This window comes from Drosophila elegans, unplaced genomic scaffold (genome assembly GCF_018152505.1).
Source record: "Drosophila elegans isolate 14027-0461.03 unplaced genomic scaffold, ASM1815250v1 contig_814, whole genome shotgun sequence".
Lineage (NCBI taxonomy): Eukaryota > Metazoa > Arthropoda > Insecta > Diptera > Drosophilidae > Drosophila > Drosophila elegans.
Window position 1 is genome coordinate 15,135,337 of NW_024546167.1, and position 26,667 is coordinate 15,162,003.

Consider the following 26,667-nt stretch of genomic DNA (forward strand, 5'->3'; position numbering starts at 1 on the left):
TATTTAGGTCAAAATGACCAATTTAAATTTTCTTCTAATTTTTTATGTCATATATTTTGTGTTTTTGTTTTAGTTAATTCTGTATGTTTTTTTATACGCAATTATTTAAATTTAAATACTAATAACGACATAAAAAATCAGCGCTTTTCTTTTGTTTTCTGTGTTCTTTGTTTCTTTTTCACTTTTTTTAAAATTAATTTAATTTAAATATTTACTAGGTTACGATTTCATCCCGCTTGATTTGGTTTGCTTTAAACCCTTTTTAAATGACTAATTAAATATTAATTTAAAGTTTTGTGTGTTTTCTTTTTTATTTTTAATAGAGAAAGGAGTTTGGTTTTTTTTTTGTTTTTTAAGAAATATATACTTTTTATGTATATTTTTTAAAATTCATTTAAATGCAACTAGTTGTAGGAAAAAGTTTCATCATTTGCTTCAAATATTTTGTTTTTTAATTTGTTACATAGTATACTATATATTAATATATATATACTTGTTTGTCTGTGTAAAAAGAAGTATATACGTATGCACATATATATCCATGTAAATATACACATATATGTATACACTGTGTATTTAATGGTTGATGAAAGAACTATTTTCCAAACTGTCCCTTTTATGTACTAACGTTATTAGATTTAATCTCCATCATCTGCTCCATTGCATGGCTCCGACTAATGTTGCCGATTAATTTTATTCAGCCCAGAGAGCCTTACTATTTTCTATGTATTTATTTACTGGGGGTGACACTTTCTTTAAAAATTGCTTATATGAAAACTTCTGTTCAACTTCAGCTAATTGGATATTGAACATAATCCAGTTATTGATTGCTATTTGAAAACGGCCATCAGATATTTCAGTTGGGCTTTTTGGTTTGTTTTCTTTTGTGTTTAAATAAGCACAATTGATGGAAATGTATAAAAGATTTAAAATTAGTTATTGTTTTTATTTTTCATGCTGGCAGCTTGTTCGCTATGTTCTCTATTATTATTTGTTTAATACTCTTAAGCGTTAGGATTGAAATCTATCGTTAATTGTTCTCACTGACATTCGCATTGGAAAAGCATATAAAATAAAATATATGTTTATCAAATACTTTAAGAAAAGTCCCCACAAATTTATTCATTCTCCGATCCATTGGCTTTCAAGCTACTCTTGTGGGCATTACAACAAAATGTTAAAGAATTTCACCATTCATTAAAATATAAGAAGTTCTCATATTATTTTACACTTTGGATCGATTATCAAAAGCTAGACCTATATTATAAATGTTCTTGAGTCATTCGAAAATAAAAAAAAAAACCAAAAATAGAGTAAGTCAGAAATTTGTATAGTTTGGTATACAATATCTGTATAAAATTGATGTTCGAAATTGTCCGTTAATAAAATCACGTAAAAACCAATTGTGTCAATATGCATAGTTTCTCATCTTGTTTTTCGTTATTCGAAATATATTTATTGTTTGTATGTAAATCTATTTCTAGTATGTTTTGTGACTTCGCATGCTTAGCGCTTTGGATAGAATCTTAACAATTTATGGGTTTCTGTGTAGCCTAGTCTAAGTTGAATGACGTCATTTAGTAGCTTATCATATTTCCTTTATTTACTTCTGAATTTTTTTGCATTTTTTACTGTGTTTGCTTATGTTTTTTTCGTTTTGGTTTTGGTGTGTTCATATTGTTTATATTCAAAGAAAATTCTGATTGTTTACATTGCACAAGATTTACAATTAGAAGCAGAATAACTGTAACTTAAAAATTAAAAAGCTAATTCCATTTCGAACGTTTTCTTTGCTTTTGTGTGGAATGAAAAGTCAGTGTGAAATTTCGACCAACACAGTTTTGCTTTTTTTCTATTCTTGGTAATGGGGCCCCTTCAGAAAATACGAAGCAGACCCTTTTAGGAGTCTTTCGGTTGGAGTCTCACCAACCTTCCCTACGCATTTCCTCATTCAACTCCCATTCCGTGTTAATTTTTAAGATTTTTGGTTCTTGTATTCCTTTGTTTTGTTATCGAATTGTGTGCTTGTCTAGTTAGCGGACAGAAACATACTTTAAGATTATAATAATGGGATTAACCGGCCACCGAACAACCGAGTGTGTGTTTTGTATGGATTCGTGTGTGGTACAAATATATGAAAAGTTGGGTCAGATTGACTCACGCTAAACTCCATCACATATATCTGTATAAAGCTCCTTGGTTTATATGTTTTGGTTGTCGTGGTCTGTGATCAAGTATGTTTTGTGCGCTCCACACTAAAGCAAGCACATAATTACCCATGCACCGGCATGTTAAGTGTTCTAGGGTCTTGTGATGTTCATTGTTATTGGTATCTTGGTATATTGGTATCGCATACTGTATTTGTTGGCTTGCCTCTATTCCAATCGATTGTTTGGCTTGTATTCTGTGTTGAATTGCTTTCTGGTGTCCTTAACTTTTAGTATTCAATAATCGAAAACAAAACGTAACTGTAAATGAGGGAAATCAATACCGAAAGTTAGACTGTATAGCTGTTCTCAATGCGCTGAAGGAGCGAACTCTTGCCCTCTGTCGTGGACCTTGCGCAATAGTTCGATCGATCATCGTTTGCATCACCAAAAATCATGCAATTCATCAACACGCAGATATTATTGCTCGCAACCATTTAATTTCATAAATTCATTTCCTCGTGCAGCGCCAGTCAACATGAAATGCAGTGCTTCGGATACATTTCATTTACTGAACGCATTCTGGGCTCTTCTTTACCTGTTGTGCCTCGCCTCTTCCCAATAACTCTTATTTTCTTCGCTCTTTTCATCATCATTTTGATTTTTCAAATTTCTTTGTTATATTCCAGTGAATTTTCGTAATTCCAATTCAGATTGGTTATTCTATTGGTTTTGGTAAGCTTTAAGGGGTTTGGTTTTTAGTTTTTAGTTTTTGGGTTTTGGTTTTGGATTTATCAAGTTTTGGTTAGACATTGAACTTAAGATCAAATCGGGGTCTGGGATCTAGATACACAGTTAAGGATATGTAGGGTTAATTGGTTCTGTTTTGGAAATGCAGTTTCGTCTAGAGAGGGGGATGAGGAGGACTGACTTGATTGGCCTAGGTACTAATTGTTAGCAAAAAGTTGCTCGGAACAAATCCCTGGACTGACTTCAATGCTGAAGAAGATTACAAATTTAGTTGTCCTTCTGTAGATCCAAAAACGTTGGGTTTTCATATCATATACACGTTGCAAATTTCCCACCTACATTTTCTACTATAAAGCTCACAAATTGAAGTCTTCCAAAAAGGTCTGGGGTTTTGCTTTTGCTATGAAATACTGCAATTTCCTTTGAAGTCTGTCAAAAAAAAAGTTTCGAAAATTTGTGTAACTATTTTGTTGAAATCGCCTCGCTTATTCTATAAAATATAAAATCTAAAAAGAAAATATACCCGTTTTGCTCGCTTGTCAAACATATATGTATATATATATTCAATGGAAGAAATATAGATACTGGCTTGTGGGGGCGCGGGGAAGGAAGGGGATTTCTTTGATTTACCATTATTTAGATTTTTTGTTTAGAATTAGGAAAATTGGAATTAGTTAGTTTTTAACGTTTTAGTATATGATGTGGTTTTAAGTCTCTTTTTTAGTGTCTGTTTGATTTTAATGAAAGACATTTTAAACGAGAGTTTTATAAATAAATTATTGTGTTTTCAGAGACGAATTTTTAGTTGTTTTTTTTTTTAGCATTTTTGGATGTATTATTTAGTCAATGGTTTTTTATCATGTGTTTTCCTATTTTTTTGTGTGTTTTTTATGCTTTTTTAGTTTTAATTTACTTAAAAAGTTTCGTTATTAATTTAATAATTAACAAATTGATTTTATAATAAAACCAATAACAATAACCACCTCGCCCATATGGCTACGAGACAATAATATGTGGTGCTGATAGTAGTACAGCTATTGTGGCTAATATTGTGAACATTGTGAATATGATAAGGCACAGTCTGTCAACGACCATAGCTGCAAATTTCCAATCATTGGCAATGTCATTGCACTCGTCATCTTTACGTAGCTGTATATTTGATTTGATGTTTTCATTTGTTTGTTTGTTTGTTATCAATGTTCAAAGAGAAAGAGTGGGTTAAGTTGGAGAGAAAAAGATGAAGCAAACAGTTAAACTTTGTCGATATCTATTGTTTCGAGAGCTATAACTAGGTTGGACATGCATACTTTTTAAAGTAGAACGCAATTGAAATATTTAGTTAGTACAAATCGTCGGTTGATCTTCACATTTCGCCTGATCGTCGCCAACTTACCTGATCAGTTATAAAGCGAATTTCCTTCAAGATTAAACCTAATTCATATTCTGTTGATGATTTGATGCACGTATGATGGGTGACCGCATCCGGCATTCGGGTGCTGCCAATTGGCCCAATGCTGCCATCGTCGCCTTGACTGTTGTCATTTGGACCAGACCGAGAAGTAGAGATAGACAGAAATGTGGGACGTGAGTGGCTGGATTCACTTAACCCAAATGCGGCCCGGGGGCCAATTGCGACTCGTTACCCGTAGACCGTGCGATAGAAAGCCGGATTGTGTGGCAGTGTTCCGCCGGGCGTCATGGGGCGACAATTGTGCCGGAAGTCATCGTCGATGTCTAGAACGTTGGCCAGAAGTGATTTCGACGAGCTTCATTAGGGGACGAATAAAATCAGCTTTAGTACCCTCAGTAGGAATAACAAATAAAATATCAGTAATTGTCATACTGTTCCTGCTTTCGCTTTACACTCAAAGAAAGCGAGAACAAGAACCACAAAGGCAGACAGAAAATAAAATATGTGTAGAAAAATGTATTTCACATAAAAAATCATATTTTCCGTGTTTTACAGTTTGAATGCTGCAATATGATTTATCGTTAAAAAAGATAAACCTCCAACTCATTTTATTCCTTATTTAACATCTTAAAAGTATCAAATATTTTTTAAATCATATTATTTTCAGCGTATTATATATCGAGGTTTAGGAAATTGACAGTATTTGTTTAAAAATATTAAAATAATTTACAAATTAATTAAATTGAATTTTAATTGAAGTGAAGTGAAAAAGTAATAATAGAAATTAAAGATAAGATATTTTTATACAGAAAATTTATGAACTTTGTGCTCTGTTTTTAATTCTTAGCAATTGCAACTCTTTTTTCTGTGTAAATATCTCAATAAAACTATCAGAGTTAACGCCAAGAAAACGTTTTCTGTGAACATTAATCAATTGCTAAATACCGCTCTTTCAGCTCAACATCGGAGAGTATCTGGTGCTTGCGCTCGGAGGATGTGTCCGAACAGGGCGTGGTCGGGAACTCCAGGATCAATGGGCGGCCCGGTCGACTCATCCGCAGGATCCATGGCAGCCAGCACAAAAACACGATGCGTATCTAACGGCAGGTGGTGAAATGTAAACGTTTAGTGGGACGGGCCCCAGGATAATCCGATCAAAATTCAAATTTGATGTATTTATGCTCCAATTGCGTGTGCTAAAAGTTCGTGTTGCGGATGATGACGATGATGATGATGATGACTGCTGTGTCTCTGTGCCTGGGTGTGAAAGTGTTTGCCGGGCCGAAAAATGTGTGGAAAACTCAAGCGAGCTTTCCACGATTAATGGCTGTTTTGCATGAAACGGGCACTCACACTCACACTTACACTCACACCCAAACACAGACAGATGACCACAAGTATGATTTATATTCGATTTTGATTACAACTAAAGCAACACTGTTTTGGAGTCGCTGTCCGGAGAGAGAGCAACATGTGGGTGTTTGTCAGTATGCTGGGTGATTTGTTATTACACTTATAATAATATTTATGTCGCTATATGTGTTTTCTTGTGCGAGAAACGGAGTGTGTTCGCATTTCGCCATGGTCTCTGCTTATTTATAGCTACGGTGCATGCAAAATTTATGATCTACAACACAAACACAGATATAGATAGACACATATACAGAGCACGAGGCACAAACACACAGACACAATACTAGCTATAACAACAGCAACAATAACAAACATATGAGACGATGGTAGTTAGCCAAAAGCTGCTCATTTGTAAACCATTCCCCCCCCCGAGAAGCATTCACACCGATTCCTTGTTTCATCTTTTTAATTGTTGTTCAACAAGTAAGTTCATGGTAGGAAATTTCAATTAATGATTGACAACTCAAATTCCTAAGACTATACCTTTTTTTTTTTTAATATTTATAACATATTTACAACGTCCGAAAACCCGTTGCAAGCTTGTCGTTTCTAACTTTGCTAATAAGGCTAAACTAACTTTTGGGTGTGCAGTAGAAATCACTAGCGTTAAAAAAAAAAAAAAAACCCTATTTAAACCGATTAGGAATTACTACAGCTGTCCTTTTTAATAACTAATAAATAACAAGTTTGAACCATTTTCGGCTAAAGTTCGAGAACAAGTTCTTAATCTCAATCATCAATAATAGTTATCTGGTAAACGGCTAAATTGGTTAAACGTTTGGGTGCTGTATGAGAATTTAAATACCGCAAAGAAGAAAAACGCTCCAATCGATGGGATAGTCAGAACATGTTTCGCCTCCTCGCTGCAGCTTATCCCCAGACATCGGTGTTCAGGCCTCTCCATCCCGTTCCCACTATCGGAAATGCGAAATGCAATGGAGGAGCTGAAAAACAGACGCTCCTAGCTGACAAGCTCGCTTGCAGTTTGTCTGAAACTGTCGTTGTCCTGCCATTCCCAGTTTTCACTTCCCAAACTCATCCTTTTGCATCCTCTATCATGTCGGCTCCTCCTTTCCAGCGGTTTTCGTCCTCTTTTTTTTTGGCCAACAAGCGAGGAGCTTACATGGAAATGCGCTTCAGGACGTGGCATGCAAACTAAATGCAAAGTTAACCATCGAGCAACTGGCATTCGCCATATCCATATCAATGCGACCCACCATCTACTCCAACCATCTTTGTGCAAATTTTGCGCAAATTGATTTGTTGTTATCACACAAAAGCGTGGGGCAAGCGGTTGGCTCCTCGTGGCACAGAGTCTCTGGGGCCAATTCAAGTGGCAGGCGACAGTCGGCAGGAAGAAGGACTCCTTGGGCATGCACATTTCTAATGCACCTGCCCTCCCCAATTGGCTCAATTTTCGTTGCCGTGTCGGGACAACTCACAACTGGGCCAACTGTCAAGCCCCCAAACTTGGCCGGTTACTTTGTGTGCCCCAGCACCACTCGATTCCTGGCTTTGGTTTTGCCCCCATGTGTTCCAAATTCAATTGTGTGTCGAGGGGCCGACCCTCCACATTCTTGCGCGAAAACCATATAAAAGTTCTCATGTGAGTGACTCCTTAAAAGCCAATCGACTTCGACTCCGACTTCTACTACATATAAGCTGCCCGTATTCTTGATTTTTTCTTACTTTTCTGGGTCTTGTCTAGCGTAACTTTTCATTATGCACTTGGAGGCCATTGCAATAATGTGCAGAAATTGCTTTCCACTTGGCTGTCTTGTGGAAATATTGTCATGAAATGTCTGATATTTTCCCATATCGATATCTGAATTGTAAGCTCAAAGGAAAATAAAGAAATTTATGGCTTTTCCATGAGAAAATTGGTAAACGAAAACTAATTGAACTTTTTATCAACAACTACAGGTGACGTTGAATGAAATGTGCTTACAACAATAAAAGGTTATCAAATTTATTATTACTATCCATGTGCATTAAATTGGTTCATTTCGACAATTTTATTCTGCAATATTTTTCTCGTAAGGACCTTAAACCAATTTGTGGCAAAGTAAGAGAATACTTTAAATTTTGCCATTTTAGTGGTATATTACCATAGCCTTACCCCTATAGTTTTTATTCAAAGGTTTTATCAACAATTTCGCACTCAGACACACATTGAACAAAAAGAAAAAAAAATAAAGACTATGTACAGAGTAGATGTATGGATTAAATATGTACTTAGAGGAAAAATAGATATTGGGGAGGAAAATAGAGGATAGAGTACCATTTACAGAACCTCGTACACCAGCAGCGAATATTACATAATGCATAATTGGACAGCACTTTTGATGCTGCCATCTGCTTTGGGTTTTTTTGTCATCTGTTAAACCTATTCACATCGGTACGAGCAGTATAATGATGCAGATACATAAGCGTGTGTGCAACTGGTGGCAAAGTTACGAGCAAAAAGGAACTGGGACTGGGACTGGGACTGGTACTGGGGTTGCTGGTTAGTCGGGTGGTGGTATTCGGATTCTTGCTGGGATCGAGGATGTGGCTGACATACACGTAAGTACAAATTATGGGCCCAACATCAACATTACGATATTTTTCATTACATAAATTATTTTATAGTAGACACGTATAGTAGCTAGACATGTTGGATGGTTACAACATTCATTTCGTACTCTGTACATCCGTCCGTCACTTTTCGGCTCGGCATTCCCTTTGTGGCGCGTTTGCATCGTTATACTTGTATGTATTACGTTCCTCTGGGTTCTTTTGATTTACGTTTTTGGGTCACACACACAGGGTCTAAACCTCAACTCAACTGACATTTTTTTCGGTCTCTGGCTTGGGCTTTGGTATTCAGCTAAATTGCAGATACAGTTATGCTCAGTAACAAAATCAAATGGGGCAACACAAAATTGCAGCTTGCATAACAGCCTCTAAGTAGGCATCAAAAACTAACGAGAACCAATAGAAAAACCGAACATCGAAAAAATACTGTTTTTGTGTATGAAACAGAAATGCACGACAACATCAACAATAATAACAATTCAAGGGTAATCGAACAACATTTATATGTGCAACTAATTGCAAATACGTTTTTAGGTATTTTAAGTAGTTTTAATGTTTATTATGATTTTAGGCAGCTTAAGGCTTAAATTGTGATCTATGGGACGAACACATGAAAATGTTGTATCTTTTTGACTTGAAATGAATGTGGTTTTTACCTAGCTTAGTTTAGCTCTCAGTAAATAAACATTAATTTGGACTTCAACTGTAGAAATTTGTTGGATATTTTTTAAAATTGACTTATAAAGAGTACATCTATGTGAATATATTTTTAAGTTAACTATCATATGTATTTACTTAAAAAGTATGAATTTGTGACTCCACAAGTAGAGTTTTTTATAGAAATATGTTTTTTAGGTGTTCTGCGAATAAAAGTCTGTTTAAACTCGTTAAACAGCCAAAAATTCTAGTTATTATATTTGCAAAAAAAAACTTTTACTATGTACGACAATTGATGCTGATTTAAAAAAAAAGTTCTTTTTATTAAATAGTATTTAGATGGTTTATGTATTTAGGTTTTGTTTTTTACAATAAAGGAATACAACACAAATTACAACAGGTAACTAAACAATGTGAAAATAGCTAACACAAAAACATTTCGCTAGCTAACACAGAAATTATCTTAGCATGACTCTCGCATAAAATTTTGCAATTTTTTCTCCTTTGGCAGAGATAAATCATATAAAAAATGCTAATTCTATGCGACAGTGGCCTCAAATCCAGCAGCAACAGAGGACTCTGGGGCATGGACATTGTGCGGGCTCTGCGTACCACGTTTGCAGGAAAAAGGATATATTGAGGGCAGGACATGGGGGTTCCTCTGAAGCTGCCGTTCTGCGGCCACTGAAAACTAGCTGAAGCTATAAATGATGAGTGATGGTCGCTTTTGCAGTTGTTTCTTATTTTGATATTTTTGTTGTTGGTTGGTTGGTTGGTTGGAGAGAGTTTTGTTTGTAGCTGTGGTTGTTTGGGATGGTTGTTTGGTGGGTTGACCTATTTGCAACTTACCCATTCGGACATTTCGTGCGTATCAGCATTTCGATGATGATAATTTAATATTAAAATCGTTGACACAACGGATGAAGCTACCATAAACATTATGCAATTGAAATATGTACCTGTTGGTTGGTTGGGCGTGTTGTCAATATATATATATATATAAATATTATATATATTTATTATGTTAAGTGTAGGAATATATTGTAATTGTTGTAGTGGTGCATGGATTAGTGGTTAGTTTGTTGTTATTATATTGTTGGATTGGTAGTTGTTGTCGTGGTTATTCGTTTGGGGTAACGCATATTTCAAAGTTCATATTTTATTCATAGTGTATGGTTTTTTTCGTTTAGTTTTATATGCATTTTGTGAGCACATATAATTTTTGCGGAAGGTACATAGTTTGTTTGAAAGAAAGAAAAAGGCAAGAAATATGTACAAAATATTTTAGTTAGTACATTAAATGCAAAAGTTTTCTGTTTGTTAGCTTCTTAATCGTTCAAGGTTTTAAATGGCATAGCAAATGTTATTTTCAAGAAAAATACATATAGATTTATTTTTTAGTTTTTAATTCACACACACACGATGTTAACTTTAGTTTGTATAATTTAGACATAGGTTAGGTAAATATAAAAGTTAGACACCAAAAAGTGTACGCCAAAAACGGAATGATATAAATTCAACGAGATAACTTTAATATTAATTTTGTAAGCTATTTTAGGAGGATAATATTCGAATTTGAAGATTGTATAATTTTGAAAAACAAAATTACGAAAAGGTTAAAAAAATGTATTTCTGTTGACTAAAGTCTTGTTTAGAGCTGGATTTTGCTGATATAGTTGAGCTGTTCCTTTTGTCACTTCCTTAACAGTAAATTTTAATATATTCTAATTAATAAAGATAAATTATTAAAGAATTTGTTTTAAATATGCAATACTTCATATATAAAGAAAAAAAGGATATTTATCGTTTCAATTTGCTTTAAAATCCCAGCTTGACTAGGTACAACCCAACTATATATAAAATATTGATACCTTGACATCCGAAACTAAGAATATTTATAACGTGCAAGAAACTCGTTGTCAAATATGTGTGCAATATTTAAACCAACTCGTGTTTTAATTTGATTGTTATTACTGATTAGATTTTGATCTTCATGGTTCATATAATATATAGGGTGGATTAATTAATTGTTTAATTTTTGTCAAAGCTTTTAGGGGTTATAGTCACATTTATTTGCCCTTCTGGTTTTGAATTATCAGAATTCTTTCGCTACGTTGTTTTGGAAACATTTATTTTTGTCGCATCAGCACGCATTTTTCTTTAAGACTTCAAAGCCAAGTATTATTGTATAAAATTTGACTTTGCTGCCAAAGGAAATTTCTTAAGTAAACGGCTGTGCTTCAAAATCGATGAGGTTTCTTTTTTAATTGTGTGTCAAAGTTTTAATATTATAAAATCATCAGATTTTATTCGGATTTTAAAATCATTTTAGAAATGCATGGATATATAAAATGAGTATGCGACTGCAAACTTTAGATATATTTATAAACGAGTACATAGGTATATGAAAGTATCACGGTATAAATGTTTAGTTAATGGATTGCAATTAGAGAACGGCAAACTCAAAAGCATTAAGTAGACACAGCGATAACATGACTTAGGTTACATTTACGAGAAGCTCTACCATTGACTACTATTGGTAAACAAAATGATCTTACCCAACAGTGGCACCGCATCGGAAGTGGCCGGCATTGTCTCGGCAACCATATTGAGAAACACGGTCAGCGAGAGCAAGATGGTAACACCTAGATATCAGATGGAAAAATTCGATTAAGTTGTTAAGGTTATCACATGGTAAGAGAGGTATAAGTTGTGGTACAAGACTTGGCGGCACAAATGTGTGAATATATTGTGTTCTACCGTTAAAAGTCCTTTAGACTTACCATTCTAAGCCAATTCTAGTTATAAGTTCATATGGTAAATTAAAACATAATATATCCATGTTTCTAAGCTTAAGCAAACATTAATTGTTTTGACTATCACGATGAGCTGATGAGGGTTTTGAAAGTACTGTCTAAAAGTATGCAGTAAACATTTAAACTTTTTATTTGGAACAAATACATCGGAGTTCAGGACTAACAATATATTGTTGCATACTTTTAGACCCCTTTAGAAATGATTTCAAATCCCTAATATCAAATGTAAAACCAAACCAATTTCACTTAACAGATGCTTACATGTTTGAATATTACTTTTTTAAATAATTATTTTAAAAATCATTTGCTTTTGCCAAAACATGCAACTTGACTTCCCTCGCCATCAGTCAAACTTCTTCATAGAGTGCTTTTAAAACTTCTGCAACCTTTCCCTTTTAGTGCTCTGCACTTTCCAACACCGACTTGCTAGCCATTTATTTCTATTTCAGTTTTGTGTACCCAAGCATCGACGGAGGAACAGTCGAGTCCCAACTGATTTTCCAGCCACTAATGCTCAGCCCCGTCGATTGACAGCACACTTTGAGGAGCATTCCGTACGCCCGGCTCGTTGAACACTTTTTACTACTCGGAGCCATGGCAGCATTAAAAGTTCAATAGTTTGTTTACCAGCGCCGAGACTGGGGCGTCATCAGCACGAATAAATAACGATGGCAATAACGAGTAATGTGCGATGTCAGTCAGTCAGTTAGTCAGTCAGCCATTCAGTCAGTTAGAAAGTAAGTCAGCTGGCTGAGGAGCTACAGCTTGCTCTTATCAACACGATTATGAAATTCGCTGCTTTTGCCGCCGACTAGGCTGTCATTATTTAAAAAGTACTTGGCAAATACTTTTCGAGCGGCTTTGAAGCTGTTTGCTTGTATGTATTGTGGGGTATTCTCAAGTATTTGCGATACGTAAGTGGTTTAAAATTAATGTGGCTTACTTTCCCCCACTTGCTTGTTGGCCCTAGAGTTTGATGACTTACCCAGTGATAATTTTTCACCCGAATCCGGCGGCAGGGTGAATCCAAGCAAGGCCATGGAGGCAATCAGTACACAGGGTATGATCAGGTTGAAGAAATAGTACAGCGTACGGCGGCGGATGATGATGGCGAAGGTTATATCTATATAGGGTTCCGGGCAGCAGTTGTAATAGATCTCGTTACGCTTGCCAGGCACACCTGCGATTGTTCAATTGTACACAAAGCGTTATTACACAATATCCTGAATGCGTTTAGTCTGTATATATGTTCTTTTGTCAGATATGTTATGTATCTGTGGCAGTCTTTACTTATTACTCGGGCTGAGCATCTTGTTCTGAGCATATTACAAGAGTTGAGTAAAGTTGGGAGTAGAGTTGGTAATGGTAAATGGTAATTGGTAAATGGTAAAAAGCGTATTCGTAACAGAGCAGAACAGATCAAAGACTAGAGTGGCTGGTAGGTGTACGAGTAATTGAAGCATTATTGCCATTTACAGTTCTGAATGTTTTACAGATATGAGTGGTGAGGTGTGGTGTGGTAGGAAAATGTGTGTGCAGTGTGGGTGTGCATGCCGGGTGTATGATGGGTTGTGGGCTTAGTTGAGTGTAAACTTAGTTTCGGAAAGAGTTTTATTTGTCTAGGCAACTAATTGTAAGTAAAGTTGAGTAAGAGCAGAGCAGAGTGGAGTCAAGCCGAGCATTTTACTATGGGGAAAAGTTGTTATGCACTTTGCTTTCCAAAATGTAAATACGTAGTAGAAAGTATGTAATGATAAGAAATCGTTTGCGGGTTATTCAAGTATGCATATACAATGTACAAAATCAGAGTAAGTAAGTTGTGGGTGAAGTTGTGTGAACAGAGTTTATGGGCTGTAAATTGAAAGTTCCTGATGTGTCTAACGGATGGTGTGATTTATATATTTTTTTTTGTTTTTCTAATAAATATATTTTATTTGATTCCTGACTTCCTTATGTCCTATAAAATATCGTATTATACTATTCATACAAAGGGGAACTGTGACAAATAAAACTTAAGCAAAGACTAACGTAAAAAGTTGTCCAAGCTGATTAAAAAATTCCTTGAACATTCTGTTAATCTGCTTTTTGTTAGAAACTTTCTGCTCGAATTCTAAAGTACATCCATTTAAAAACCATGGAATCCCTTCCTCTGATAGCTTCAGCCTCTTAATTGCTTTTCCCTTTCTACATTTTTCGACATGTTCGCAAACATATTTGCAATAAAAACTTTTGGCAAAAAGCATTTGCCATATGCCCAAAAGAGATGCAGAGAGAGAAGATTGGGAGTGGTAGACAACAGAACTTCAAGCTAAATTATCTGCTCAACTTACTCCAAGATTACCAAAGGGATTACCAGGGACAGAGACTGCGAACAAAATGCCTTGGCAGCGTATTTAAAAATGACCTAGCTACTTTGGCCCTTCCGAAATTCCCAAACTCCTCCTCACAAACAGTTTTTCTCCTATGTCTGGGAGCACTTGGCCAACTCAAAATAATTTGCATAAGCTGGTAGAGAAAAAAACCGCAAATGCGCATGAAAAAGAAAAACCCGGCGAAAAACTTTTGAAAACTCCCGAAAAATTACGCACAGAAAATAAAACAAAAAACAGGAAATAAAAGGGATGGCAAACAAACGGAGTTGGCAAATGAAACTTAAATTTGTTGCGAACATTTTTCTTTTGCACTTTTGTGGCCAGTGTTGAGTTGAAAACTTTCTGTGTCTGTGGAAGCACTAATTCACAGTGCATGTATCTGCGAGGATGCAAAAGTATTTGTCTTTTAATTTCTTAATTGGTTCTGGTGCATGCCTCTAACAGCCAGCTAAAGAGCATAGCTCTTTTCCCTTTAGTTAGCTCGAACTTTTCGCAGACAAAAACGAGGGTGTGGCTGGATTTTTAGCTGTCATGGTTTTTCACGAGGATGCTGTCTTTTGCGCATTGACTGCAAACGTATCTGGGCTTCTCTTTATTTAAATTTTCCGGGCTTTGTGCTTTTGTTATTTTACTCTAGTTTGTTAGCAAGTCAATTTTTTGCTCAAACCGTGCACTTTCAGTTTATTTGGTTAGTTTGAATTAAATTCTAGGTTTGAAAATGTATGTTATGTCAACAAACTTCAAGACTGTGTTCATAACTTAAGAAAATGTATTACAAAAATGCCTTTGACCCTAAGTGGAATGAACTTTTATATTTTTAAGTTATTGAAAAATTTCGAATAGACATTGTTTCTTTATACTATGGAACCATCCTAAAATTTTCTAAAGTAAAAGTTTTAATATTTCTTTCTCAAAGCTCAGAAATGAATTGTGTTGTTTCTGGTATTTCAAAATAAAATTAAGTTGTTTTAACTTAGTATGTTTATGAACAAGTTATGCATTCGAGTTAATCCAGGTTTTCCCTTATCTTATCTAAGCTTTTCGTCAAAATGCAAAATTTCTAAATATCTTTAGCATTGTCTCAGTATTTGAAGACAGTTTTTGTAAGGTATATAAGTATAGCATTTAAGCGTTTTCTATTCAGCATTCAGATTCTTATCGTATACGCTATCCACATGCCTTTAGCTGCGATTAAGAAATAGATTCATAGATTCCGGGAAAAATAATCTAAAGTAAATGCATACAAGGGCCGGGCCTTACCTCTTTATCAGGCTTATATCTTATCTTGGGGCCTGCCATTGGAGCAGCATATTTAGACTGTTTTGAGACCTAAAGTTATGCTCCTCCAAGCAGGCTTCTTACACTGAGAGTAAACGAAATGTTTACGCGGCTATTTCGGACTTAAAAGTTAAAGCGCCCAAAGAATTTTTTTTTTTTGCGATAGTTTTGGTTGTTTTTTTGTTTTGAAAGTAGAGTGAGTGGGAGAACACTGGATAAGCGTGTGATTTGGGTGGAGTACGAAAGTATTTGAGAGTAATTGGGTGGGATAACAACAGGGTTCATCGAGTGCCTTACTTAATTCCGTATTCATTGACCTCGAAATTGAATGAATTGAATGAACTATATAGAGAGAGGTATCAAAAAGCAGTGATGTAAACTTTCTCATCCCTAAATGATTGAACATTGATTTCAATCACATATCGATGAGCAACACAGTCGTAGTTTCGAACGGAACGAGTTCGGAACTTTAGTTCGCAGCTTGAACCCTGCTCAAGAGTGAAAGAGAGTAAGTAAGAGATAGTGGATAAAGTAGAAGTATGCTGGTGTGTGTTTTCGTGTAGGGCACACAAAAGTATGCAACAAAACAGCCGCAGGGCCAAAACTCCGCGAAGGATTAGCATTTTTGCCATAATCTTTTCGCTGGCGGAGAGTGCAAGGGTGCAAACATCCACCTCCACACACACTGAAATTGGGGAGCATTGCTGTGCAATTTCTCAATTTTAATCTTTTCTGTCTGAAGACCGGAAATCGGAATATCGGAAAATCGGAAGAACGGAAAAACGGAAGAACGGAAGAACGGGGAAGACCGCCTGCTCAGAGTCTGAGTTTGGATGTCGAAGTATGTAGAGAGGAGGGCTGTCGCTCCAGGACGACGTTGGCTTACTCACCCAGTAGTTCCCACTCGCCGTTGAGCACGTAACTGCTGATATCACCGCCAGTTTCATCTTGTAATTGTAAATCCAGCTTTTTATACGATATACGATTCGGGGAGAGGGGGTAGAATAATGTAAATATCTCACTCGCATCAGATCAATGCAGAAATGTGAACGAAAGGAAATCATAAATATACACTCGAATCGAATCGGTCAAGCATAACAACTACGAGTTCTTTTTCAGTAAGTTAAGTACTTCCTGGTTGCCTTGCTTTTGTGTGGGAGACTGAACCAAACCTGGAATCCGTCGTAGGTCCAGCTGCCGAACTTCATCTCGCAGCGCTGGTCGTCGAAGGGGAACCACGTGATGTCGATCTTGCACGTCGACTTGAAGATCCCCGGCGGCACGTACAGGCACGATCCGTTGTTCCGCACTACCACGTTCGTCTGGTAGGTGCCGTCGAATCCCTCATCCGCACTGTTGTACATCAGCACGTCCGGCTTCCAAATCCTGTGCGGCGGTATGCGCAGATCCTTCACTCCTCCATAGTCGGAGGTGTTCCAGCGCAGATTCATGTCGTTCCACTCCAGTTTCAACCACACATTCGTGACTAGCAATTGATTTTTCTCGTCCTGTGGGGGTGTAAAAAAATATATATATTAAATTCCATGCCCAACAGGAAGTTAATTACACACGTCGTACGGAATCAAGTATTAATAATTAACGCGTAAAAACTGTATTCATAGAGTGCAAAGTTTGACTGAGAACTCGCACTGGCTGTTTTTTATAAAGTATTTCCTGCCGCAACGGATGCGAGATGCGGTGGGATTTGGTCGGCAGCTCAGTCACGTGCGGCAAATATGGCAATTGAAAAATGTGAATAAATCTGCAGCGAGTTGTATAAACAGTCAGGGTATGCCTTTTTCTTAATATATTTAACAATAATCCAAGGCTTGATCATTGATTTAAGTCATGCCATAAACCTATTTTTTTGTTATATTTATTATAAACATTTATTGAATTAAAATGAATTTATTAAAGTGTGTGTCTGTTCGTTACACAGCCTTTTATATGTTTTAATTTGTTAAAAGCCAATCAAAAATCAATTTAAAATCTTTAAGGCTTAACTCGGACTGAAATGTATTGTAATTCCTTTCCAATTATTATCTAAAAAATTTACGACATATTTAATGCAGTAAAGCTATTACTTTAATCCCCGGGATAATAAAAGATCATTAAATATTCATTTTAGCTATGGAAGGAAATAGTGAATTGCAAAGTATGTGAAAAACAAGAAAATCTGGCTGCAATAATATGAACAGCTTTTTTCTTTAAAATGCTTTAATCAAGATAGTTGAATTTTTTAAATGCAGCCTAGCCTAGTGGCCCAAGGGATGTGGCCCAATAACCGAATCCGCGCGCTTTACACTGAAACCAGACACCGAATCCGCCGCTGCGGCAGCTGCTCCTAAAAAATTCAACTGCTGCGCACAGGGCGTATGTGTAATTTACAATTAAATGCCTGAAATATTCATGGTTCACTCGGTGAGCAGCAGCGGCCAGCGGAAGCAATACAAAAAAAGAAAAAAACCAAAGAACAGTGGAAAATGGAAAACAACTGCTGAAAACCAAATCTCTGGCGCTTAACTAACAAAACGAGTTCCAAGCACCAAAGGGATCGGATTGGGGGGCAAAGGATTCGGATTCGGGATGAGCACGGGCTTCGAGTTGCTCGAATATTTTGTCTGAACAATTTCCGTTAGTCAGTGTGCAAGTGCAATCACAAAATGGGCTCAAATATGCGACAGGAATGCGGTAGAGTTGAAATCGAGCTGCCGCCCGCCCCAGCGGAGAGCCAAAAACCCGCAGGCCCTTGCCAATATGTTTCCCCCCACAAAATCGGGCTGGCTGAGGGGCGGTTGATGGCCAACAAAATCGAAGCTTGCGGCAAATATAACGTTGCAAAGGGGCGGGACGTGGCAGGACTCGATAATATTGCGGCCATAACGCAGTGCAAGAGCAAACATGAAATGTGTCCCAGTGTGTGTGTGTGTGTGTGTGTGTGCGAGCCTGGCTAAATATAGCCATTACATTATTGCACTTGACTGCAGCGTAGTCCATTTCGGCCAGCCAGCCAGCCAGTTATCTACCCTCCCAACGGCAAACACACTGTCAGCCCTCCTGCATACTTATATTTTGCAGTGCACTTTGCGACTGCGACTGCGACCGCAGCAGACAAACAAATGCCTGACGCTAAAAAGTATGCCATGGTTTTTGCGAGGACGAAAGAGGATGGTTGGAGGGAGAAAGAGGCGGGGGGTACTGGCAGGAAACAGGGTCGACAGCGACCTAATAAAATTCCGCTTTCCAAATTGAGTTTCTGTTGACGCTCTATAATTTTGTCGGCTTACACATTGAGTGCGTTTTTGGTTAGTCGCCACTCGACTAATCCGTTTAGCCGGCTACCGAAATGTAATGAAATATTGCCACAAGTCTTTTCAATTTCCTAGTTCACGGTATGGGACGTTTTCTTATTTAAATTTATTAATTTACCCAACCTCAGACACTTTTGACAGGACGTTGCCTTTCTGCCTTTATGTATTCTAACTGCAGTTGTCGGGGCAACTCCTTTTTGCCACCCATCCAATTTAAATTTTGAATGCGCATGTTCATTTGGAGTAAAAGCGGTGCACACAATTATAAAACTAACAACCGCAAAACGTGAGGGCTCGAAAAAATGTAATAAAAAACTCAGCCAAAACGAACAAACTTTAAAAACTTTATTTTTTAAATTGAGTTAAAGAAATTTGGTATTAAAAACGAGTGCGTTGTGTATGTCCGAACTTATTAAACAGACGACTATTATCAATAATGAAACATGATTCTGTTTTATAGTTTTCTTAAAACTCATCACAAATAAGGAACTAACAAGCTTTAAAAACTTTGCTATAAAATATCCTACAATATGAGTTGCACTGTGCGTCTTTAGATGTCTAAATCTAAACTTTTTGGTGCATCTCTAAAAGAGAAAATTGGAGTGTTTGCTGTTTTTGTGTATTTCTTAGTGCAGCAGCCGTACAAGAAAAGCCCATATATAAATGAAGCTTATTCGCATTCAAATAGTGTGCGTATATGAATGCATATGAGCCTATGTCTGACTACTAAAAGAGGCAAAGAAAAACATATAAATAAATGGCGGCTACGAACGGCAGTTGTTGAATTTTAAATGAGCAAAAAAAGCAAACGGCAAAATTATTACAGCCCAAGAGTTTTTGTTTCCCCCCAGCCGATTTTTTTCCTGCCCAGCCTTCGACCGGGCCAAAGACAAGTTTCGGTATGCGGAAATTTGCATATGTGCGGCGCAAATACATATTCTCACAAAGTCCACACCCCACCACAAACACATATACGGATACACACACGCAGAGCCGGTTCATTGACATGGCAGGCCAACAACGTTCAAGGGATTTAAAAAAACGGAAAGCCAACTCGAAGCCGACTGAAACTGTAGCATAAAACGCGGTGTTCGTTCCCCACGCACACACGTACACAGACACAGACACAGGCGGGGCCTAGTTTCTCATTGTCCTGTATGCATAAAAAATGGCTGGCCCATCTCGACTTCATTACTCATTTTCCGCTGATATCCGTTGATATTCACCCAGTACCATTCCGTCGTCCTGGAGCCTACTTAATCACTTCCTCCGTCCCAAACCCAAACCCGCTGCCATATCCTTGGCCTGCGTCTTGGCCCCTATCTGAGCCCTCTTTACCGCCACTGTCTTTCTCCCATTGATGCCAATTAATCTGCGCCTCGCTTTGTCTGCTCCTTTTTAATTAATGCGCCTGGGAGTTTCTTTATTTGTACTTTCACCGCCTTTCTCCTTGCCTTCCCTGTAATTTCACCTCCTTTGCCTGACAGTCAACTTCTTTCTGTGTCCTGTTTGCCCTGGCCTGTTTTTCACTTTCTTGTTTCATTTGTTTCTTTTTTCAGCCTAGCATAGTTCTCAATAATCCCCTTTACATTTGTCATGCTGTCTGTTTGCTCTGAACGTGGAAAAGGATGTTTATTGGCTTGTTCACAGCCTTGTTCTCAATTTGACTTACTTAAAAAATGCAATCCCCTCTTAAACTATTGACATTAATGGATTTTAGGTATTAAAACATAACTAATTACTCAATTAATTAAAATCGATTTACTTAAGATTGAGGACTAATTGAACTCCACTACCCCGAAAATCCACATCTTTTCCATTGAATTGCTTCATTTCTTCCACTCACTGTTTCATTTTTAAATTGTTAAGTGGTTTCGTTTATTGTTTTCATTATTTTTTTAACACGAGTATCCAACACTCAATATACTGGGGCCTGGAGATTGCTTTCACTCGGTGCATTTAATTAAAAAACACTTCAATATTCATTTCTTCCGCTGGGGAAATAATTTGAACTGATTTCAGCAACGCTTTTAATTTATTTTTCGCATTACGGGTGATCCTTGGCCATTCGCAAAATGCAATTAAATATATATTCGCGTTTTTCTCGTAAGCAAACGTTTCTGAATGTTTAACGAATAAAAGGCAACATCCTAAAAGTCCCTATCAAAACTAAGTATTTACATTGCGTTCAGAAATGTGCCTTACTGACCAATTTCCCACAAACCCAAAAAAAACTTGAGAACACATACATTAGTTTAATAAAATACGTATATTTATAGCGATTTAGAGGGGGAATGCAACCCAAGTACAGTTGTGTTAGCAGTGGGTCAAAGCGCTGTCCCAATTCTGGTCAAACACTTTGCCAGCCACAAGCCATTGAGCAATCTTCTGGACAGGATTGCCATCCTGCCATCGCTTACATGTGTTTATGTGTGCCTGCCACGTTGTGCTCATTTGACAAAGTCGTTTCTGCACAGCAAAAACGGGAACCTTATGGAGGAAGAGGACACACGGGCACACAGCCATTTGCTCTGCAAAAGAACTTCAATCACAGTGAAAGTGAGTGAAGCTTTCACCCAAACCCCAGTCGAAAATGCATTGAAAGCATTTGCGAAAGTATGCCAAGCATGTCCATAACCATCTATGCACATGGGAAACCTGTTTATGTTGATGGAAACCTTGCGGACCCACCGAACATTCGATGGCCAACGTGTACTGGGCCGAGAATAGAAATCCGCTGGCAAGTGTAATACGAAGGCATTCTAATTTCGTTGCCAGGCGTGACGCATAACAAAGGGAAAGCTCTTCCGGACACTAACACAAACTGAGGACTGAAGAAAATGCAATTTCCAGCGGCCAAATTGCCAACAGGAAGTGAGAGGGGAGGCATTGTCCCGACCTCCGGGAAAAGCAATTATGACCTGTGCTTTACATAAATCAAATGGGGATGCAAGCCATATTACACACAAGGACTGCCATTGTTTGAATAGCCGTGTGATTAGAGTCCTCGCAAGCTCACTTTCTGGAGAGCTGCCGAAGGAGCTGTTGACATTGCCCGATAAGTGAAATTGATGAAAGAGGCAAAGGGCCCTCGGTGTAGTTTTTCCTTTGTTCAGAAGGACTCTGCCTGTAGCTCTCTGGCTTCAATTGCATTGCCGCTGCTGTTCGAGAATCCCTGCCAGGTGCTTAATCTTTAAATTGCTTGGAGACCCAGTTGGCGGTGGAAAAAATATGCAAATGCGGCGGGAGCCACTGCATTTAACAGTTAAAATATTGCCACAGTCGAGCGATGGCGTATCCTCGACGGACAACTAATGGCACTGCCGACCTGCAACTGGCAGAAAAATCGTTTGCTTTTCACACAAAAAACCCAAGCTTAAGGCGAACATTCTTTGAATTTCCACTGCAGTTTGCTGATTCAATTGATTGAACAAATGGCATTACCAATTATGTTTGTGCTTAAATCGAAACATACTAGCAGTTTTTATTTTAAATGCAGTTTCAAGGAATATGGAAAAATCTTTCTAAGGTCCAAACAACAATTTAATCAATAAATATGCATTTTTATAATTTTAAAGGATAAATAATAAACGGAAAAGCGTTAATAAAACAAATCAAAACTGTTCAAAGTAAATAAATTATTGCTAGACAAATAAAACGAATAAAGATATATTTGTTAAACTAATATAAATTTTTATTTTTCAACTCAAAATCATTAATAAAACGATCAAAAAACTTTTCAAAGTAAACAAATTATTGCTAGAAAAAAAAAAAAAAACAAAGATATATTCATTACACTAATATGCATTTAGTTTTATGGGATAAGTAATAAAATATTTTCTGAAAGTTTCTTAGGCACACCAATAACTTTTCAAATTAAAAATCATTGGCAGAAAAGAAAACGACCTCTTTACGATTATTTTTGTAAGCTGGTGCAATAAACGAAGATGCCAACTGCGATGCGGAGTGGCAGGAGAGTAATATCCTTTATTATCGCACCATATGCAACTGATTTCCTTACGATTACGATTCCCCGCGATGCATTAACAACTTTTGATTGCCGTGACATCTAAGCGGGCCACTAACAGTGCGCAATGAAAGTCTGAGTACACCGTGGGGCTCGTAAACTCTAGTTTGGCATCCAAAGGTGGTAACGGCCGTCATTCCCTTTCATCTTACCCGAACGACCCGATTTTGGATTTTATGCCCAGTAATTGCTGCCACTGTTGCTTTTCAGCTGGTTTTCAGTAGCTTTTCCTGCTTTTCAGCTACCGCTGCGTTTCGAGTGTGCGTGCTGCAGTTTTTACTGCCACCCAAAACGGCAACAAACAACGACCGCCAGCGCATTGTGCCCATTTGTTCTGTTCTTTCGACTTCATTTCGCACCAGCAGCAACTCGCACTTCATTGCTTTGCCTGGCGCAGCACAGCCAGGAACCCACAAAACACCCCTCGTCAGCCCTCGGGTTTATATGTTTTGGCACAAGGTGTGAAAAGCACATGTGCAAATTTTATTTATTCATTTTATTTGCATGCCAAGTGTGTACGGGTGTACTTTATTGTAAATGCACGGCACAAAATTGGAAGCATTATTGGCAGATCAAATACTTCTTACTTTGGGTAACAATAGTTTGGTTTTAAATTTGGCATCCTTATAGTAATAAATTGACAAGAGCTTGCAGTGACAAAAAGCTATTATTTGTCTACAAAAAGACAAAACATGGTTTGCTTTCTTCCTTTAACTCCTTAATTAAAATTGTTGTAGCAGCCAACATTTCTTTCAGTGTACTTTGCATTGCTTTTCGCCGTTTGGCTTTGGCTTTGTGTGAGTGTATTTGTTTATGTATGTGCGACTTTTAGCGCGTCACTGAATGCGCAGTTTTCTAGCGTCTGGAATCGTTTTCGCTTTTATTTTTTTCCCCAGCCTTAGCCATATATAGTAGTATGCCAGCAGCAAATTTTTTGCGTTGCTGTTTTTGCTTTTCATGCCTCATGTGTGAGTGCCTTTTGTTTGTGCGCTCCATTTTGCTGAATCCGAACTTTGTGCGGGACACCAGGCTTTGGCTCTGACTGTGACTCAGGATCTGGTCCTGGTTAGGTCCTGGCTCCTGGCTCCTGGCTTCTGGCTCTTCGCTCCTGACTGCTGGCGGTGGATAAGGTTGGGAATGGCCAAACAAACAAGCCACACACACGGACAAATGCCATGCAAATCTAATATGAATTGAGGTTGTCTCACTAACAAAGGCAAACGCCTCGCGTCGCCCTTTCCGACAGTTTCCACCTTACTCGCCAGCTCTCAAGTCCCTTTCCCTAGGATTTTCCACCTACCGACTTTTCAACCCCTACGCAATTGTAAGTTAGGGAAAAGTTTTCGCAACTGATGAATGCAGAAAGAACCAGCGAAAGGTGAAAATGAGTCAAACGCCGCACATGCCACATGACGTTGCATGTAATTTGCTCGACACTGCCAGTCAGCCAGGATATGTGTGTGTCCTGTCTGTAAATAGGCCAGAGGGAAGGGGAACAGGCAGCTGCCATTCAAGGAACAGCCACCAGGCAGCAGGACATTCACATACACACATGTGTGTGTGTGTGCGCTGCTCTCCGGCAAATAATTAAAATTTCACTTTCTTGGCAATTCACTTTTTACCCAGCACTAAATTGTGTCATCAGGAATTCTTTTTTTTTTGCTGTTGCCTACTTTAAGGCTCCTTTTCAGAAAGGGGAAACAAATTGTGAAACTGAAAGTTCTTTGCTCACACAGGCCTGGCGGTAATTAAAATGGGAAATTAAAGGACTGCTTTTAATTTCGTGATCTTAATCACAGATTCGTTGACTTCCAATTAAATATTTGTTCTATGTTTGGCAATAAGAACGGTAAGTTCAAAAATTTTATAAATTCATACTGGCTTTAAAAGAATATATTATTTGATTTTAAAAGTTTATAATTTATAGCTTTTACATTTTTTAAGGCCACTAGCGATCGAAAGCCTCCAAAAGTATGCAGTAAGAAATACTATTTATACTTTTCAACACATTTTTTTAAACTTTCAAAACCCTAGTGATTTCTATTAAGCTTCCATATATCTTAAATTCATCTGTGTTTTGTTTAATTTTAAATAAGATACTTAAAATGTAAATTACTTACCACATCGATAATTTATATATATATTTATATCTAAAATTCATCTGTGTTTTGTTTAATTTTAAATGAGATACTTAAAATGTAAATTACTTACCACATCGATAATTTGCATTAAAGTTAACCCAAAGCTTAATTGTAACGGGTCCGATTCATTAAGAACGGGACGCTCTAGTGTATTATAAGGATCCAAAAGATCATGTAACAGTCTCTTTTCATGATATCCTGCTAGGCAAACTGCAAGTAGATAAAATTCGAATTAGTGCATACAACTTACTTGGGAAACTCGATTACGAGTGTGGGTTAAGGAAAAAGAACTGCAGCAACTGTTTGCCTTTTCGCAGGAGCGCCGCAAATCAACATCAATAACTCGGCAAATGGTAACGGGGGGCGGAAGACAACAACTAAAATTTATTGATATGCAAAAGTTTGCAAGTTTTTGGTTTCTGCAACTTGGTTTTGCTTGCTTCTTGGACTTGTGCTTCTGCTTTGGGGCTGTGCTGTGTTCATGTGGATGTGAATACGGGTTTTGCAGTCGGCGTCGGATTGGAAAGGCAACAGAGAAAGGAGTTCGAAGGGTTGGAGGGAGGAGGAAGGCGGTGGGAGAAAAGTTTTTGTTCCTCGTTTTGCCAACACACATATGTCTTTCTCAGCCGAGAACTGTGTGTTTTGTGTGTGTATGTGTGTGAAGAGCGACCATTGTTCTCTGGCAGGCGAATAACAAAAGGAAACTTTTATTGAGCAAAACTTTTTCACATACAAATTTTCTTGTTACGTTTTTTCCCCAGCGATAATAGATTGCCTCACCCACACACACACTAATGGGGGGACGGACATATTCGCATCGTTATCGTGGAATTATTTATGCATGAATGTGGGCAGCAGAAGAAACTACAAAAGAAACTAGATGAAGTCGAAGGAGAATTCCAAGTTGCTCGCCTGCTCTTTGCCTCTCAATTTGATAATTTCTTAAGAGTTTTTCCCACTTTTTTCGCAGCGGCCTCCCCCTTTTTTCTAGGGAAGCACTATAATCAGACAGTAAGTACCAATAAGTCACGGATTTATCGAGTTGAGCTGTTGAGAGTGCAGTTCATGTGGCAAAGGGAGAAATAATCAGCGAAATTGCCATGGATGAGGTTCTTGAAAATTGAATTAATCCCAGATTGATGTGCAATGCAGCATTTGCCCTGCTTTTGAAGAGGTCGACGGTAATTAAATTTGTATGTGCATCTGTTTTTTGTGCAGCAGCGAAAAAGTCGCAATCTGTTGAACGTTGAAAAGTTTTCACTTTTAGCAAAGCTTAGCCCGCTTAACCCAGAAGATTTGCATACAAAATGAACAGCGTTTAGAAATTATGCACATGAATTTTTTAGTTTTAATTTGTCTTTAGCCCGGTTCCATCTGGCTTTCTCTAGCCCTGGCACTTTCTCTGCCGTTTTTGCATATTTCATTCGCTTTTCACGCGCTCTTCCTTGTTCATTTAATATTAAAACAAAATGACGAGCCTGCGGGCCAAGAAAAAAACCGAGAGAGGCCAGATGAAGGAAAAACTGCAGCTAACGAGCACGGGTCCGGACCAACAATGAGTGCGGGGTTGGGGGTGGGTCGGTGGACAGGGCACCTAGTTAGGCCCTTAAGGCAAAGCATTGACACCAGCCAAGTCGTCGAGGAGTGGGCCTAGAACAAAGCAACAGGAGCGCGGCAGAGGCTCAGAAGAGACACAAACAGCAGGACAACAAAAAAAGAGGCCAACGTCTGATGAAGTGTCAAAATGAATGTGATAATAAAACAAAT

At 37.7% G+C, this 26,667-nt stretch overlaps 1 protein-coding gene across 3 annotated transcripts in view; it reads right to left on the reverse strand.

Annotated features, from left to right (window-relative positions):
• Positions 1-990: 990 nt before the first annotated feature.
• Positions 991-26,667, reverse strand: part of LOC108149326 (neuronal acetylcholine receptor subunit alpha-7) — a 54,460-nt gene continuing 28,783 nt past the window's right edge. For all 3 annotated transcript variants that reach the window (XM_017276791.2, XM_017276792.2, XM_017276790.2), the window contains exons 4-13: positions 24,971-25,110; positions 16,594-16,929; positions 16,312-16,387; positions 12,757-12,951; positions 11,514-11,600; positions 9,805-9,914; positions 5,254-5,405; positions 4,541-4,663; positions 4,291-4,429; positions 991-4,046 (exon numbers count right to left, since the gene is read on the reverse strand). In XM_017276791.2, the coding sequence (XP_017132280.1) occupies positions 3,894-4,046; positions 4,291-4,429; positions 4,541-4,663; positions 5,254-5,405; positions 9,805-9,914; positions 11,514-11,600; positions 12,757-12,951; positions 16,312-16,387; positions 16,594-16,929; positions 24,971-25,110 (1,511 nt within the window). In that variant the 3' untranslated portion in view covers positions 991-3,893. The remainder of the gene's footprint in view (positions 4,047-4,290; positions 4,430-4,540; positions 4,664-5,253; positions 5,406-9,804; positions 9,915-11,513; positions 11,601-12,756; positions 12,952-16,311; positions 16,388-16,593; positions 16,930-24,970; positions 25,111-26,667) is intronic.